Here is a 17996-nt window from a genome sequence, read left to right on the forward strand (position 1 = left end):
GAGTCACCACTTTCTGGTCTTCCCAGCCACGGAACAGAGACAAACAATACTTATTGTGCCCTCTCCAAATTTCCTGACCCACAGAATCTATGAGAACCCATAAAACGGTTGTCGTTTTAAACCATTAAGCTTTGGAGTAGTTGTTTAGTTTTGTTTAATTTTACAAAGCAAAAATAATCAGTGCAACCTGCAAAGTAGCAGGAAAATGTTACTCAAGGAAAAAAAGCAGTCAATAAAAACAAACTCTGAATTAATCCAGATGTTGGATTTAGCAGACAAAGCTTTACTACGTACACAGTCATTCATGTCATCTGAAAAGAGAAACAGTTTTATGTCTTTCTCTCCAGTCCTCTCCAGTATCTGGTCCCTACCCCTTTCCTATCACCTATTCAATCAGAAATACTGTCAGCTTCCAGTATTTTATAGGTGCCATGGAAACTTAGGTGCTTGGGCATTGAGTATTTCTTTTTTGGCAAAAGGGATGATATTCAGATTAACCAGGGAGAACAAACACTAGTTAGGGGAGGAACGAACATCAGGGAGTCCTAACTGCTCTCAGTGAGCCCAGGTTTCCTAATCTACATGAATGACAGCCCCAGATACCAATTTGCAAATGAGAGGACTGGACCATTGTTTGTGATCTTTGAGAGATGATGGACATTATCAAAGGTGTCTAGACTAGAGAAATGGGCAAAAGTTATTCCAAACGTCAAGAGGGGAGTATAGTTTATTTTGCAAAGACTATACCAGCAAAGACTATACCAGTCCGCTATCAATCCTGTACAAAATTCTAGCAACAGTTTTTGAGGGCCTATTTGGAAAATTCTGACAAAAAAAAAAAAACTCTCATCAGAACCTTAAATTGCTTACTAAATTCCCCAGTATATTTTTATTTTTTAATTGCTGTTATAAATTGGCAAGTATGAGAACACAATAGCCTCAACTCCAAGATTTTTGACAATTTTGCACATGTTTGTGGAGAAGATGGAAATATATGGGCTGGATAAGGGCAATTGGGTGGATTAATAAACTAATAATCGCCAGGCACGGTGGCTCATGCCTGTAATCCCAGTACTTTGGGAGGCCAAAGCGGGCGGATCACCTGAGGTCGGGAGTTTGAGACTAGCCTGACCAACATGGAGAAACTCTGTCTCTACTAAAAATACAAAATTAGCCAGGCATGATGGCGCATGCCTGTAATCCCAGCTACTTGGGGGAGGCTAAGGCAGGAGAATCGCTTGAACCCGGGAGGCGTTGCTGTGAGATGAGATAATGCCATTGCACTCCAGCTTAGGTAACAAGAGCGAAACTCCATCTCAAAAAAAAAAAAAAAAAAATTAATTAAAATAAAAGAACCTAATAATCATAGTCAGAGGATTCAAATTAACGAATTGATATCAATGTTGGCATAAGTTTTTAATGAAGTGTCTCAAGGCTCTCCCCTTGGCCTTCTCATAGTCCATATTTTACATAGATTTGTTGGATGAAGACATAGAAGGCAGGATCATCAGTTTATGGGGGATACAAAGCCAGGTGAGTAAAAAGTATCTTGAGACAAACAAAATGGAACCACAACATGGCAAAACTTATGTGATGCAGTAAAAGCAATTCTAAGATGGATGTTGCTATTGTCTGGATGTGTTCTCTCTAAAATTCAGATGTTACCAATGTGACAGTCTTAAGAGGTGGGCCTTTAAGAGTTGATAGGTCATGAGGGTTCCTCCTTCCTTGATAGAATTACTACTCTTATAAAAGAGGTTTCACGTACCATTTGGCTAGCTTGCCCTTCTGCCTTCCACCATGTGAGGATCCAGCAAGAAGGCCGTCACTAGACACCAAATGCCAGTGCCTTGATCTTAAACTTCTCAGTTTCCAGAACTGTGAGAAAATAAATTTATGGTATTTATAAATGACCCAATCTCAGGTATTTGTTATAGCAGCACAAAACAGACTAAGACAGATGTTTATGGCAATAAATGCCTAGATTAAAAAAGATTCAGCAGAACATTAAGTCTAATAATTAAATACTAAAAAAAGAAAAAATGAAGATCTCAAATAATGTAACTTTAAACCCCAAGGAACTAGAAAAAAGAAGCAAACTAAGCCCAAAGTCAGCAAAGGGAAGGAAATAATAAAAATTAAAGCAGAAATCAATGAATTTGAGACTAGAAAAACAATAGAAGAGATAAACAAAACGAAGAGTTGGTTTTTTGAAAGAAAAAATTGACAAACCTAGACCAGATTAATGGAAAAAAAAAACAGAGAAGACTCAAATGATTAAAGTTATAAATGAAATAAAATTATGAATGAAAGAAAGACTCTACAATTGGTATCACAAAAAGACAAGATCATAAGAGACTACTATAAACAATTGTGTACCCACAAATTGGATAACCTAGAAGAAATGGATAAATTGCTAGAAACATAACCTATCAAGACTGCATCATGAAGACAGAAAATCAGAATAGAACATTAGTGAGTAAGGAGATTGCATCAACAATAAAAAATCTCCTCATGAAGAAAAGGCCATGCTCAGATAGCTTCGTGAGTAAATTCTACATGACATTTAAAGAAGAAATAACATCTATTTTTCTCAAACTCTTCGAAGAAAATTGAAGGGCAGACAGCACTTCCAAACTCCTTTTACAAGGCCAGCATTACCCTCACACCAAAGCCAGATAAGAAGAATATAGGAAAAGAAAATTACAGGCCAATATCCCCAGTAATCACAGATGCAAACATTCTCAACAAAATACCAGCAAACTGAATTCAACAGCACATTAAAAAGATCATACACCATGATCAAGTGGGATTTATCCCTGGGATGCAAGGACGGTTCAACATGCAAAGCAATCAATGTGACATACCATATAAATATAATGAGGGATAAAAATTATACGATCATCTCAACAGACACAGAAAAAGCATTTGACAAAATTTAGCATCCTTTTATAATAAAAACTCTCAACAAATTAGATATAGAAGAAATGTATTTCAACATAATAAAGACTATATACAACAAGCCTACAGCTAACATCATACTCAAAAAGCTGAAAGCTTCCCCCCAAAATCAGGAAAAAGACAAGAATGCCCACTCTTAGTACTTCTATTCAAGGAAGTATTAGAAGTCCTAGCCAGAGCAATTAGGCAAGAGAAGAAAATATTCAGATGAGAAAGGAAAAAGTTAAATTGTCTCTGTTTGCATATAACATGATCTTATATATAGAAAACTCTAAAAACTACTCCCCCAAACCATTAGAACTAATAAATAAATTCAGTAGGCCAGGCATGGTGGCTCACAACTGTAATCCCAGTACTTTGGAGGGCTGAGGCAGGAGGATTGCTTCAGGCTAGAAGTTTGAGACCAGCCTGGGCAACATAGTGAGACCCTCATTCTCAGGAGGCTAAAAATGGGAGGATCACTTGAGCCCAGGAAGTCAAGGCTGCAGTGAGCCATGACTGTACCACTGCACTCCAGCCTGGGTGACAGAGTGACCCTGTCTCAAAAATAAATAAGTTAAGTTAATTCATGCAGCAAAGTTGCAGAATACAAAATCAACATACAAAAATCAGTTGGATTTCAATACACTAACAATATATTATCTAAAAAATAAATTAAGACACATTTGTAATTGCATCAAAAAGCAAACAATACTTAGGAATAAATTTAACCAAGGAAGTAAAAGGTCTGTACACTGAAAAATACAGACATTGATGAAAGAAATTAAAGTAGACACAAATAAAAGGAAAGCTATCCTGTGTTCATGGATTGGAAGAATTAATATTTTTACAATGTCCATACTACACAAAATGTTTTACAGGTTCAATACAATCCCTCTCAAAATTCCAATGACATTTTTCACAGAAATAGAAAATACAATCGTAAAATTCAAATGGAACCACAAGGCTGGGCGGAGTAGCGCATCCCAGCACTTTGGGAGGCCGAGGTGGGCTGGTCACCTGAGGTCAGGAGTTCAAGACCAGCCTGGCCAACATGGTGAAACCCTGTCTTTACTAAAATACAAAAATTAGCCAGGTGTGGTGGTGCACGCCTGTAGTCCCAGATACTCAGGAGGCTGAGGCAGGAGGATCACTTGAACCCAGGAGGCAGAGGTTGCAGTGACTTGAGATTACACCATGAACTCCAGCCTAGGTGATACAGTGCGATTCCATCTCAAAAAAAATGGAACCACAAAAGAACTCAAATAGCCAAAGCAATTTGAGAAAGAAGAACAAAACTGGAGACATCACAATTCTTGATTTCAAATTATATTACAAAACTATAGTAATCAAAACAGTATGGTAGTGGCATCAAAGCAAACATATAGACCAATATGGGAACAGAACAGAGAGCCCAGAAATAACCCCACACGTATATGGTCAACTAATCTTTGACAAGGGTGTCAAGAATATGCAATAGGGAAAGGATAGTCTCTTCAATCAATAGTATTGGAAATACTTGGTAACCATATTCAAAGAATGAAGTTGGACCTTTTTCTTACAACCTATACAAAAGTTAACCCAAAATGTATTAAGATTTAAATGTAAGACCTGAAACTGAAACTACTAGAAGAAAACATAGGGGAAAAGCTTCTTAACATTGGTCTTGGTAATAATTTTCTTGATATGACACCAAAAGCATACAAAAGCAAAAATAAGCAACTGGGACTGTAAAAACCTTGTGCACAACAAAGGAAACAATCAACAGAGTGAAAAGGCAACCCACAGAATGGGAGAAAATACTTGCAAACCATATATCTGATAAAGAATTAATATCCAATATTGGTCTTTAACACAGAAAGAACTCATACAACTCAATACCAAAAACAAAAACAAAATCTGATTTTTAAAAACTGTCAAAGGACACAAATAGACATTTTATTCAAAGAAAACACAAGTGAGCAACAAATACATAAAATGGTACGCCACATTATTAATAATCAGGGAAATGCAAATCAAAATCACAATGAGACATCACCTTGCCTCTGTTAAAGTGGTGTTATCATGTTAAAAAAAAAAAACACACAAGAAATAACAAGTGTTGGTGAGTGTGTGGAGAAAAGAGAACCCTTGCACACTAGTGGGAATGTAAATTGGTATAGCCATTATGGAAAACAGCACAAAAAAAGTTCTATTAGAAACAGAGCTAACATATGACCCAGCAATCCCACGTCTAGGTATGTATCCAAGGGAAATGAAAGCAGTATCTCCAAGAGATATCTGTACACCCATGTTTATTGCAGCAATGTTCACAATAGCCAAGATATGGAAACAACCTAAGTGTTCATTGACAGGCCAATTAAGAAAATGTGATATAGATACAAAGATAGATATAGATATAGATAGATATGCAACGGAGTATTATTCAGTCACAAAAAGGAGGAAATCCTGCCATTTGTCACAACATGGGTGAATCAGGAGAACATTAGGACATTATGCTACTTAAGTAAGCTAGACATCAAAATAAAACATTATATGAGTTTTCTTGCATGTGGAATCTAAAAAGTCAAACTTAAAGAAGCAGAGAACAGGCCAGGCGCGGTGGCTCATGCCTGTAATCCCAGCACTTTGGGAGGCCAAGGCGGGTGGATCACAAAGTCAGGAGATCGAGACCATCCTGGTTAACATGGTGAAACCCCGTCTCTACCAAAAATACAAAAAATTAGCTGGGCGTGGTGGCGGGCACCTATAGTCCCAGTTGCTTGGGAGGCTGAGGCAGGAGAATGGCGTGAACCCGAAAGGCTGAGCTTGCAGTGAGCCGAGATTGTGCCACTGTACCTGGGTGACAGAGTGAGACTCCATCTCAAAAAAAAAAAAAAAAAAGCAGAGAATAAAACAGTCATTGTAAGGGGCTAGGGGAGATGTTGCTCAAAAGGTCAAACTTTAAAGTTGGTCAAACTTTCAGTTATAAGATGTGTAAGTTGGATCTAATGTACAGCATGGTGACTATAGTTAATAGTACTGTATTGTTTACTTGAAATTTGCTAAAAGAGTAGACCTTAAGTACCCCCACCACACATACAACACACACAATGATAACTGTGTATGGTGATGGATATGCTCATTAATGTGTTCGTGGTAATCATATACAATGTATATGTACATAAAATGATCATGTCATATACGTCGAATACATACAATTTTTTTTTTTTGAGATGGAGTCTCACTCTGTTGCCCAGTTAGAGTGCAGTGGCACCATCTTGGCTCACTGCAACCTGGGCCTCCCGGGTTCAAGCGATTCTCCTGCCTCAGACTCCCAAGTAGCTGGGCCCACAGGTGCCAGCCATTATGCCCAGCTAATTTTTTTTTTTTTGTATTTTTAGTAGAGATGGGGTTTCACCACGTTGGCCAGGCTGGTCTTGAACTCCTGACCTTGTGATTTGCCCGTCTCAGCCTCCCAAAGTGCTGGAATTACAGGCGTGAGCCACCGCTCCAGCCTACAATTTTTATTTGTCAGTTATACCTCAGTAATGCCGAAAAACACAAAAATAACAAAGCCAGGTGGGATAGAAAGCAGGTGAGATGACAGAATGGAGATCTGCAAGCCTCATGATGTGATGAATAGATGAGCTGAGAGAGGACGATCCCAGCCAACACTTAGGAGCCTTTAGCACACACTCGCCATTGTGCCAAGTGCCTTACGTGCTGTGTTTCACTTAATCCTCACCACACTTGTGGGAAGCAAGGTGAGGCAATTATTCCTGTATTACAGAGGGGGTGATCTGGTGCTTGAAGAGGGTAAGTGACTTGCCCAAAGTCACACAGCCAGCACGTGTTGGACACTGTTATAAGCCACTCTCAACACTGTGCCATACTAAGCAGGCTGAGTTGCCTGAGCTTCAACGCATTTTAAAATTATTTAAAGGACCATCACTTGGGAGTAGGTATAGGTTGCTCTGAGTGGTCCCAAGAGAAGGAACTGGGACAGATACTTGGTAGCTACAAAACAGATTGTAACTGAACATAAGGAAAACATTCTAATGAATAGTAAGAGTTGCCCAAAGATGGAAAGAGCTTTGGTGTGTGAAGGGGAAACTAGCTCAATTTCCCCAGAGAACTGATGTTTGCCATTTTTTTCCTATTAAGCCTAGAAATGGACCCTGCTTTTCTTAATGCTTAAAACTTACATTTGTATTATCTGAATTCCTTTTTCAGGAAAACTTCTGACTTCCAGATAATATGGAGGAAGTGAAACTCAAATCACCATATCCAAATAATGAGACACCAGACTCTTCTCCTTACTCCTCCATAATTCCTGTTTTCCTAACCAACCATCTGCTTCCTGTAGACCAATTGTTCTTCCTTACCCCTCCTTATTTCCTGTTTTCCTGTGGGTAGCTACAGCCCTTCCCCACTATATACACACCCAATTTAAGTTGGTCAAAGATTTGAGACTTATCTCCACTCATCTTTATTTGGCAGCACCAAAAAACCCTTCTTCCCCCAAAATACTTGATCCAGTGATTGGCTTTCTGTGTTGCGAGCGACGGGACCTAAACTGAACTCCCGGTGTTTCAGTAACAAAATATTGCATTCCCTACCTGTGAACTGGGGGTAATAGTAGCATGTGCTGCGTAATTGTTGTTTTAAGTAAGTAAGTGACTTGCAGAACTCAGAACGGTTCCTGGTAGTCGTAGCACAGTAATTTTTATAAGTGTTTCTTAAATTTAAAATGAAAATTAATGAACATGTCAAGCAGACATGGGACATTGCCTTAGTCAACGCAGAAGACAACTTTTCAGGATTTTCCCCAGTTACTACCACGTCCTTCCTCTAAGAATGGCCTCTCGTTCCATCTTCAATGAGGAGAGGGAAGGCCATGTTTGTAGCCCTGTTTGTGCCTCATGGTCTCTGTACACTAACCTCAGTTTAGGGTGGACACAGGACCAAGCTGGACTCATCAGAGTCTCTCTCGGTACTGATGGTCACTGTTCTGAGTTTCTGTTCATTGCTGCAGGTGAGGTGAGATAAACTTAGGCTCTGTACATGGAGGGCAGAGAACGTCAGACTCAGAGAAGCGTGAATCAGATGTGCAGAGAGAAGTGGAGATCTCGGACTACTTGGTCCCAGAAGAGAGAAGCGACAACTGGAAGACCAGCTGCCTGATTGCTGAGGGTTCTGCCATGTCTGGTCCAGGCTCTCCTAAGGCCCAGCCTCATTTCCTCTCTGCCTGTGAGTGCATGTGTGTAAACACGGTAGCTATTTTTTCTTTAAACCAATCTAAAATGAGTTTCTGTTGTTTGCAATCCACAGAGATTTAACTAGGACGAACCTAGATCACTGAGCTGCAAGGCAAGAACTCCATGAGAGGAATTCCAGGTAGAAGGACAAGTAGGTGCTCAGTGGAGAGATTTGAAACCAGAAAGTGTCAGGCAACTCCTGTCTTCACTCCTTCCCTTTCTCAGGGCCATGTTTGCACTGTTCTCTACTTCCTCTTTTCACTGTTCCATTTGTCCCCCTCTGCTGAACAGTTTCTCTCTGCTATCGTCCCCTTCCATGTCCTCTGGAGCTCACCTGGCTTCCCAGTTACACTTCCCTCCCTGACTCAGTTTGAGTCAATTTGCTGAGTCAGTTTGTTTCTCAATTCTGTTTTTACGTTCCCTAGGGAGAATATCTGATTGGCTATGCTTGGGCCAGGTGTTCATTATAGATTCCATCCCTAGTGAACAGGGGGTGTGGTCACCTGGGGGTTGCAGCTGCCCCTTCCAGGGATGTGAGCAGAGCAGATCCCATGAAAGGGGTACTCCGTGAAAGGGATATGGAGAAGGAGGAATCTTAGTGCAATGGCCACTCAGTTGGGATGCTGTAGAGGAGATTCAGGCTTCAAGTGGTTTCATGACTTCTAATCTTAGGAAAGGTCCTTCATTTCTGTTGCAATAACAACAACAACTAGCATTTATTGAGCTTGTACCATGTGTCAGATGCCCTTCTAAGCACTTCACATGCACTGATTTAACTTATTCGATGCCTGTAAAAGTATTTAAGATGGGCAGTAGTGGGGAGGGGAGGGCAACAAAAAACGATGGTCACTAGGGTGTTGCTATAGATTGGATGTTTGTAACCCCCCAAAATTCCTATGTTGAAATCTAATGTGATGACATTTGGAGGTGGAGACTTTGGGAGATGATTAGGACATGAAGGTGGAGCCCTCACAAATGGGATTAGTGTTCTTATAAAAAAGATCCCAGGCCGGGTGTGGTGCCTCACGCCTGAAATCCTAGCACTTTGGGAGGCCGAGGCAGCCAGATCATAAGGTCACAAGTTCAAGACCAGCCTGACCAACATGGTGAAACCCTATCTCCACTAAAAATACAAAAATTAGCTGGGCGTGGTGGCACACATGCCTGTAATCCCAGCCACTAAGGAGGGTGAGGCAGGAGAATCGCTTGAACCCAGGAGGCGGAGGTTGCAGCGAGCAGAGATTGTGCCTCTGAACTCCAGCCAGGGCGACAGAGCAAGACTCTGTCTCAAAAAAAAAAAAAAAAATCCCAGAGAGCTCCCTAACCCCTCCCACCAGGTGAGGACTCAGTGAGAAGATGGCTGTCTATGATCCAGGAAGTGGGCCCTCACCGTCTGGTGATGGTGTCTGCCAGTGTGGTCATCAGTGTCTGCCAGCACCATGATCTTGAACTTCTCAACCTCTAGAATTGTGAGGAATAAATTTCTGTTGTTTATAAGCCTCCCAGTCTGTGGTATTCTGTTACAGCAGCCCAGCTATTATACCTGTCATCTCATTCTAACATTCAACAAACTGACCAAAGTCCAAATCTCAATTTGATCCACTCTTACTTTTTTTTTTTTTTTTTTTTTGAGACGGAGTCTCGTTCTGCCACCCAGGCTGGAGTGCAGTGGCCGGATCTCAGCTCACTGCAAGCTCCGCCTCCTGGGTTTACGTCATTCTCCTGCCTCAGCTTCCCGAGTAGCTGGGACTACAGGCCCCCGCCACCTCGCCCGGCTAGTTTTTTGTATTCTTTTAGTAGAGACGAGGTTTCGCCGTGTTAGCCAGGATGGTCTCGATCTCCTGATCTCGTGATCCGCCCGTCTCGGCCTCCCAAAGTGCTGGGATTACAGGCTTGAGACACCGCGCCCGGCCGATCCACTCTTACTCTTAATGATCTATCTTATAAAAGAGAAACATATCTTCCTACCATTTTCATCCTCACATAAAAATTCTTCTATCTATTGATAAGGTTTTGATGTTTAGGCTTTTAAAACAAAGATAGTTTATTTCTGAAAAAAACTGAAAGGAGAACAAGAAGAAGATAAATCATAACGCACAATGCAATGAAACTTGGTTTTTAAAAATAGCCTTATTAACATATAATTGACTATACCCACTTAAAATATACAATTTGATTAACTTTGATCTATGTATTCAGCAGTGAAACCATCACCACAATCAAGATAACAAACACACCTATCACCTGCAGAAGTTTTCATGTGCTTCTCTGTAATCCCTTCCCTTCCTACTCAAACTCATGCCTCTTCTATCACAAGGTTTCTCCACTCTGGCTGTTGAGAACATGAACTAGATTGCCTGGCCAGTGCAAGCTCAGAAGTTTTTCTGCCGGCTTTTCTCTAGCGGTTGCCTCTGTGTCTTGGGAAGTTTCCTCACATGCATGTACCTGGTCGAACTTCTGCTGAAGACTCAGAGGAACCCTGCGCAGATCTCCAGAACTCCCTCCTTCCGTTGCACTCTCTCCTCTCTGGTACTCTAGCCACCCTGGCCCTGGCCTCCCTGAATTCTCAGCTCTATTTTCCAACTCAGATGCTATCTCGGTTCCCCTGTCTGCATTGCAGCTTGGAAACCCTCTCCAGGCAGCAAGCTGGAGCAAGCAGCATGTTCACTTCCTTTGTCTCCCTTCTCTTGGGCCCTGCATTGCCTGCTGCCCAATGTCTGAAACCACTGTCTCATACATTTTTTCCCATATTTTTCATTTCAGGCTACAGAGTAAGTCCAGTCCCTGTTGCTCCCTCTTGGCTGAAGCAGATGTCAACACTTATTTTTTAAAAATAGAAAATAATTTAGAACAAGCTCATTGTATAAAAAATTCGACAGATATAGTTTTATAAATTATAAAAGTCAATATTTCCCCTTCAGTACTCGCAACTTACAGCCCAGAAATAACCACTGCTCACAGTAAACACAACATTAAATAATTTTCACTTCTCCCAAAAAGGCCTACTGTGAAGTTGCAGATGCCGGAAAATCTTTGGTGGTGCTGGAGAGATTTAGAAATGAATGCACCTGAGAAATGCTGGCCTCTCCCCTGTCCACTTCCCTACCACGGAGCATGTGAGCTAGGGCTCACTCTGTACTGACTTCTCTTTCACTGTCCCAGAGGCAGGAGTGAGGTGGTCAAAGTCTGTGAAGTCCACGTAAAATCATGTATGTGAAAGTGTTTGGCAAACTTTGAAATCATATACAATTCTTAGTTACTATTACATATTATCATATATGTTATTTTAAATATTAATAACTTATATAACAACTAGTCCTTGGAGGGTTTGATGATACCCTCAGTCAGCATTTTCATCACTGGTGAAAGTTTCTCCTCATAACAATCCTGCTCAAGCTCTCCAAACGTTACGGCAAAAAATAAAAATAATAAATAAAAAGCATTATGTTGTTTCAAGGTCATCTTACAGTGACTGCAGTTGTATGGGATGAGTATCCCCTATGCGGAAGAATCTCCAGGTCAAAGTGGTACAGTCCAGACACAGCCTTTAGAGCTAAGAGACCATTTCTTTCAGCCTCAGAAATCACTCAAATATAGCCCTGCAAAAACTTTGTAATTTCTCCCTTTCATGGAATGGCGAGTAACATTGAGCTTTTTTCTTTCTTTTCTATTTCTGCCTTTTACTTTTACCTCCTACTCTGGTCTGGACCTGCAAGCAATGAGTTCCTAAATGTTAGCTCTGGAGATAATAAAAACATAGCAGAGACTGATATTTTCCCATCCAATTATTTATTCTTTCCCTCCTAAAATATACAGACACTTAACAATGCTCTATTTACAAAGTGCGCATCCACGCAAAAATTTCTGGACAGGCTAAAAACCATAAAGATGTGATCCATAATCAGGAGAAAAATGAATCAACAGAAACTGATTCAGAAATAAACAAGAGGCAGACGCTGCTCACAGAAGTCTAGAACTCCAAGGTGAAGCCCCCACTGGGTTGGACATTTTCTTATTCCTTATGTCATTTAAAGCACAACTCCCGAGATTTTACGTGACCTAACAGCTAGAGGCCTCTCCGTCACAGGTTGTAGAGATGACTCCCAGGTCCCTATGTTGGCTCTGTTCAGATTTTTAGTTATATTTGTGGAAATCTGAGTGCATGTTGTCACACACAACGACTGCTTTTTATGGGTTTTGTTTTTATTTTTAAAGACAGGGTCTTGTTCTGTCCCCTAGGCTGGATGGAGTGCAGTGGTGTGATCACAGCTCATGGCAGTCTCGAACTCCTGGGCCCAAGCGATCCTCCCAGCTCAGCCTCAGGACTTACAGGCGAGCACCAGCTCACCAGGCTTGATTTTTGTGTTTTTAAATAGACTGAATATCTTTCAGTACTTCCCATCCCCACCCCACCCGGCCCCGACTCCGTCACCCCTAACCCCGCCCCACTTTGTACTACCCAAGCACATCTTGGGAACCTGATGCGGAAAGTCAGGGACGCTGGAGGTGAAGGGCTCATGACGCTATACGGCGGTCCTAGGTGCGCGTGCCCCCTCTCTGGAGTAGTCCCTGGGGTCTACTAGGATTTGAAGAGAGGCCCTCCCTTCCCACTGCCCCCGTTCTCCCGAGTGCCAGGCCCCTGTGGACAGGCGCCCTGGGCAGGTCTAGTTGGTTGCTAAAGCCTGCTGGGCCCAGACATGAACTCTGCCCTGGCTGGGAAGCCGAGCGGGAGCAGAGCCGTTCTGAGGCTGCCCTCCCCCAAGCCGGCTCCCCCAGCCCTGGAGAGGCCGGCGCGAGACGCGCGGGGACAGGGCCGCGCGGAGGGGCGGGGCTCACCAAGGCTCCACCTCGCCGCGGCCACTGTTCGCACACCTGGTGCTGATCAGCACCGCAGCCGACTCGCCGCCACCCAGAGCGCAGCGGGCCGGGGCGGAGAGGCTCAGAGCGCCGCGCAGCCTCCGGAGAAGGCAAGGAGCGGTGCCCAGCTGGGCCGGCTATGCCTCCCGCTACCGCGGTTCCCGCCGGCGCCCGCGCGCCCGCGGCCTGGGGGAAGCAGCCAGGTTCCGGGGGTGCCGCGCTGTGAGGCCGGGGCCTAGAGTCAGCCGCGGCCGCGCAGGAGGGTCACAGGGTCCGCGGTCGCCGGCGCCCGCGTCCCCGCCTTCCTCCCGCGCTCGGCCCCGCCTCGGCTCGCTGCTCTCGGCTGCCGGCCGCCATGGCCTCCACCGCCCGGGAGAGCGCGGGCTCGCGGCGCCGGCGACCGCCGCGTCACGGGGCGCTGCGCGGGCTGCTGCTGCTCTGCCTGTGGCTGGCGAGCGGCCGCGCGGCCTTGCCGCCCGCGGCGCCGCTGTCCGAACTGCACGCGCAGCTGTCGGGCGTGGAGCAGCTGCTGGAGGAGTTCCGCCGGCAGCTGCAGCAGGAGCGGCCGCAGGAGGAGCTGGAGCTGGAGCTGCGCTCGGGCAGCAGCCCCCAAGAGGACTGCCCGGGTCCGGGCGGCGGCGGCTACAGCGCCATGCCCGACGTCATCATCCGCACCAAGGACTCCCTGGCGGCGGGTGCCAGCTTCCTGCTGGCGCCGGCTGCCGTGCGGGGCTGGCGGCAATGCGTGGCGGCCTGTTGCTCCGAGCCGCGCTGCTCCGTGGCCGTGGTGGAGCTCCCCCGGCGGCCCTCGCCCCCGGCCGCCGTGCTCGGCTGCTATCTCTTCAACTGCACGGCGCGTGGCCGCAACGTCTGCAAGTTCGCGCTGCACCGCGGCTACAGCAGCTACAGCCTCAGCCGCACCCCGGACGGCGCCGCCCTGGCCACAGCGCGAGCCTCGCCTGGACTCGGTAAGCGCACGACTGAGGGGTGGCCTTGGCGAGGGCGCTTGGGTCCCGCAGCGCCCTCGCCAAGTTGGAACGAAACACACTCGTGTCAAGTTATTTTAGGTGCGGGCACCCAGAGGAGTTTCTGGCATGGGTTTCTCTGTCTTAAGAGGAAGCCCAGTAGATTGGCAGAAGCGGGCGGGCGCGTTGAGGTGCTGCTGGAATTTTTCTAGGCTTGAAGAGGAAGGCTGATCTGAGAGGATTCGTGGAAATATGGTTTAAAAGAGGAGAAAAGCTCAGAGAAAAAAGTTTGTTTTAGTCTCATGGGTTGTATAAGGCATGGTTTCTGTTACGTAATTGCAAGAGCAAAATCTAATTAGATGCCTGGCTTCTCATAACACCCACTCCTGTTTCTTAACGTGGCTCTCCTGACTTTGCTTGCGGTGGCTTTCATCATACAAAAATGGGAGAAAAACTACTGCTCGCTTTTGTAAAAAGTGAAAAGAGGGGAATTGATTTTCATTGAAAATAGGAAACTTTAAGGCTGGGCGTGGTGGCTCATGCCTATAATCCCAGCACTTTGGGAGGCCGAGGCGGGCGGATCACCTGAGGTCAGGAGTTTGAGACCAGCCTGACCAATGTGATGAAACCCCATCTCTACTAAAAATACAAAAATTAGCCAGACCTGGTGGCATGCGCCTGTAATCCCAGCTATTTGGGAGGCTGAGAGGGGAGAATCGCGTGAACTCAGGAGGCGGAGGTTGCAGTGAGCTGAGATTGGGCCATTGCACTCCAGCCTGGGCCACAAGAGGGAAACTCCGTCTTAAAAAAAAAAAAAAAAAAAAGAAAGAGAAAATAGGAAACTTTAAAGCATGTTTCTTAAGGACTAAAAATGATGCTGAATCGATGGTTTGACTCTTTGTAGATGCTCTGAAGGAGAGAATCAGGACACATACAGGAGGCACAAAAATGGTAGTGGTTGGACACCAATGTCATGGAGGGAATAAGAGACCTTGACTGTGCCCACGTGTGGTCATGCTCTGTGTGTTTAATCTTGCCCTGTTGCCGTTTGATTTGTAATAGCAAGAATGATATCAGCAAGATGGGGGCAGAGCTCAGCCCCTTTGGAAGTGTGCATTCTCCAAAACCTGTGGATCCATTAAGAGAGTCGGGAAATCTGTGTCTATCACATCCTGCCTCCCTCCCCACCTCTACCTTAGATGAGGCTCAGAACCCTTGTCAGGGGAGCAGGTATTAAAGGGTCACCCTGTGACTGCTTGACCCTGAGGCAAACACTGGGAAGGACTCTGTAACTTTCCCGCTGAAGTGGGAGCAGGCAGCACTTTCACTTGGACCCCCACCAGCATCGCTGAGGCCCACCACGGCTGTTCCACACACATCCTCTCTGCTCAAACACAGACCAAAATATCCCAGCAGCAAAGAAACAAAGTCTCTTCTCTATGTTCTCACTACTTACCTGGAAGAAACTGACACTGCCTACATGAGCTTTCCTATAAACCCAGAGGAAACCTTTTAGAAGGAAAATAAACAAGGAAAGAATATGCCATAGAAAAAAAATTTAAAGTTTAGATTACTGTAAGAGGCTGGGCACGGTGGCTCATAACTAACCCCAGCACTTTGGGAGGCCAAGGCGGGTGAATCACTTGAGGCCAAAGAGTTAGAGACCAGCCTGGCCAACATGCAAAACCCCGTGTCTCCTCAGAGGTGGAAAAAGGCAGAAGAACAAGTTTCTTCCTAGGCAGGGGATTGTTTACTTGGCTTATTTAAATCACAGTTACTAGTCCTCACTCTTAAGTGACTGGAAAAGTGGGACATGTCTTCTCCATAGTTAATAATAGGATGTAAAAAGCAACTGTGCTTAATTCCTTGTGATGTGTTTTAGAAAAGGAAAAAAAAAAAGGCATCTTCCCTTTGTGACTGGCAGCAGCATTCTCATTCAGAAAAGCCCCATTCTAAGAGCCCCAGGCCCCTCACATAAATCTCCTTGTTCCTGGATGGACAAGATCCGGCTGCTTTTTCTCACAGTCTGATAATGAAATGCAGACAGACTGGGAAAGAAGGGAGTTTATTTCTGCAACTGGTGGCAGGAAGATGGTTGGAGTAACTCACCAGACCAACTCAAAGTTACAAGTTTTTCTTCAGTGCTTATTTACATTCGATTCCATCTCTATGCCTGCGTGAGAGTGCGCACCTACAAGCAGGAGTGTTTCATTCACTCTAATCTTTAGGATCTGGGGTCTGGAAAGTTTCTCTAGAGCCTTGGAAAGATTTCTTTAATTGTAAGTGGCCCTGATACAAGGTGTATGTGTAAGAATGCCTTCGATCAGATGTTAGGGTCTGAGAAAGCCCAGGTGAGGTCTTAATGTATTTGTTTTCACATTCCAGGCCTTGTACTCAGGCACCAGTTTCTCCAGCTTGAGTGTTTAACTTATACATTCATCAGAATTATAGGAAAGGGTTAGTGGAAACTGGCTGCTCTGGCTGCTAATGGCATTGGTGCTGGGCATTGAGGGAACCACTAGAAGACAAGAGAAACCTGGAGGGTTAGGTCCTAAACATCTGAAAGGCAATGGTAACTTGCTGAAGGGTTTTTCCTGCTGGCAGAATGACCCAGTCGGATTAGCATTCCAGAGGAGTCATTTCAGTTGCAATGTATCAAGAATGGTCACCCTTTGTTCTGTAATGAGAAACTGAGGTGGGATTCCAGTAAGCCCTGAAACTCAAGCACTGGGATGCCTGGCTTGGCCCTTTAGAAGTTTGTTTAGGTAGCAACATTGGGCCCTGTGGAGGAAAGTGATGGGCTCAAAAGCAGGAGGAGAGGCGGTGCCTTGCAGCACTGTGCAGGGTGAGCCAAAGAGGGGCAAGCCCAGCCAGCACTTGAACCAGAGTTTTGGCACTGAAGGAATGGGGAAGTGGATGCCAAAGAGGGTGTATTACACAAACCTGTAGAGTTTTTCCAGTTCTGTTGCTGCTGCTTTAAAATATGTGTGCATTTGGGTGAATTTACTAAGAAGCTTACATCAATTAAAATTTTGGTAACTATGCTCTTAGAAATGTTTTCTTTGTGTAGCTTATCCTTTCAGTCATCCCTGTAGCAGCTGTCAGTCAAGTATTAATATTGAAATAAACATAATTAACCTTATATTATTTAGTACCATTCTAGGTTAAAGGTAAATATAGGCTGGGTGCAGTGGCTCACACTTGTAATTCCAGCACTTTGGGAGGCTGAGGTGGGAGGGTCACTTGAGGTCAGGAGTTCAAGACCAGCCTGGGCAACTCTCACTACAAAAGAGTGAAAATAGCTGGGCATGGTGGCGCATACCTGCAGTCCTAACTACTCCAGAGGCTGAGGCAGGAGGATCACTTGAGCCCAGGAGTTGGAGGCTACAATGAGTAAGCTATGATTGTGCACCAGCCTGGATGATAGAGACCCCGTCTCAAAGCAAAACAAAACAAAACAAAACAAAAACAAAGGTAAATACAGATTTGTTTTGCTGTTGTAGTCATCTGAGCATGCTGGCTTCTGTTATAAAAATTAGTTGTTAGAGACCAGGTGTGGTGGCTCACGCCTGTAATCCCAGCACTTTGGGAGGCCGAGGCAGGTGGATCACAAGGTCAGGAGATCAAGACCATCCTGGCTAACGTAATAAGACCATCCTGGCTTAAAAAAAAAAAAAGTTACAAAAAAAAAAATTAGCTGGGCATGGTGGCAGGTGCCTGTAGTCCCAGCTACTTGGGAGGCTGAGGCAGGAGGATGGCGTGAACCCAGGAGGCAGAGCTTGCAGTGAGCGGAGATAACGTCACTGCACTCCAGCCTGGGCGACAGAGTGAGACTCCATCTCAAAATAAATAAATAAATAAAAAATAAATTAGGTATTAGAAGCGGTGGACCTCTTCAATTTTCCTAGATGAAAAATTGGATTCCAGAGAATTTCGATGCAGGCTTTATTTTGTATGGCTCTGAGAATCTGCCTTAACTTTTCAAACTTAATAT

General features: G+C 44.5%; 1 protein-coding gene across 2 annotated transcripts in view; it reads left to right on the forward strand.

Moving 5' to 3' along the window:
• Positions 1-12996: 12996 nt before the first annotated feature.
• Positions 12997-17996, forward strand: part of LRP11 (LDL receptor related protein 11) — a 43443-nt gene continuing 38443 nt past the window's right edge. For both annotated transcript variants that reach the window (XM_033235092.1, XM_033235093.1), the window contains exon 1: positions 12997-14005. In XM_033235092.1, the coding sequence (XP_033090983.1) occupies positions 13393-14005 (613 nt within the window). In that variant the 5' untranslated portion in view covers positions 12997-13392. The remainder of the gene's footprint in view (positions 14006-17996) is intronic.

Source organism: Trachypithecus francoisi, unplaced genomic scaffold, assembly GCF_009764315.1.
Source record: "Trachypithecus francoisi isolate TF-2019V2 unplaced genomic scaffold, Tfra_2.0 Lachesis_group15, whole genome shotgun sequence".
NCBI lineage: Eukaryota > Metazoa > Chordata > Mammalia > Primates > Cercopithecidae > Trachypithecus > Trachypithecus francoisi.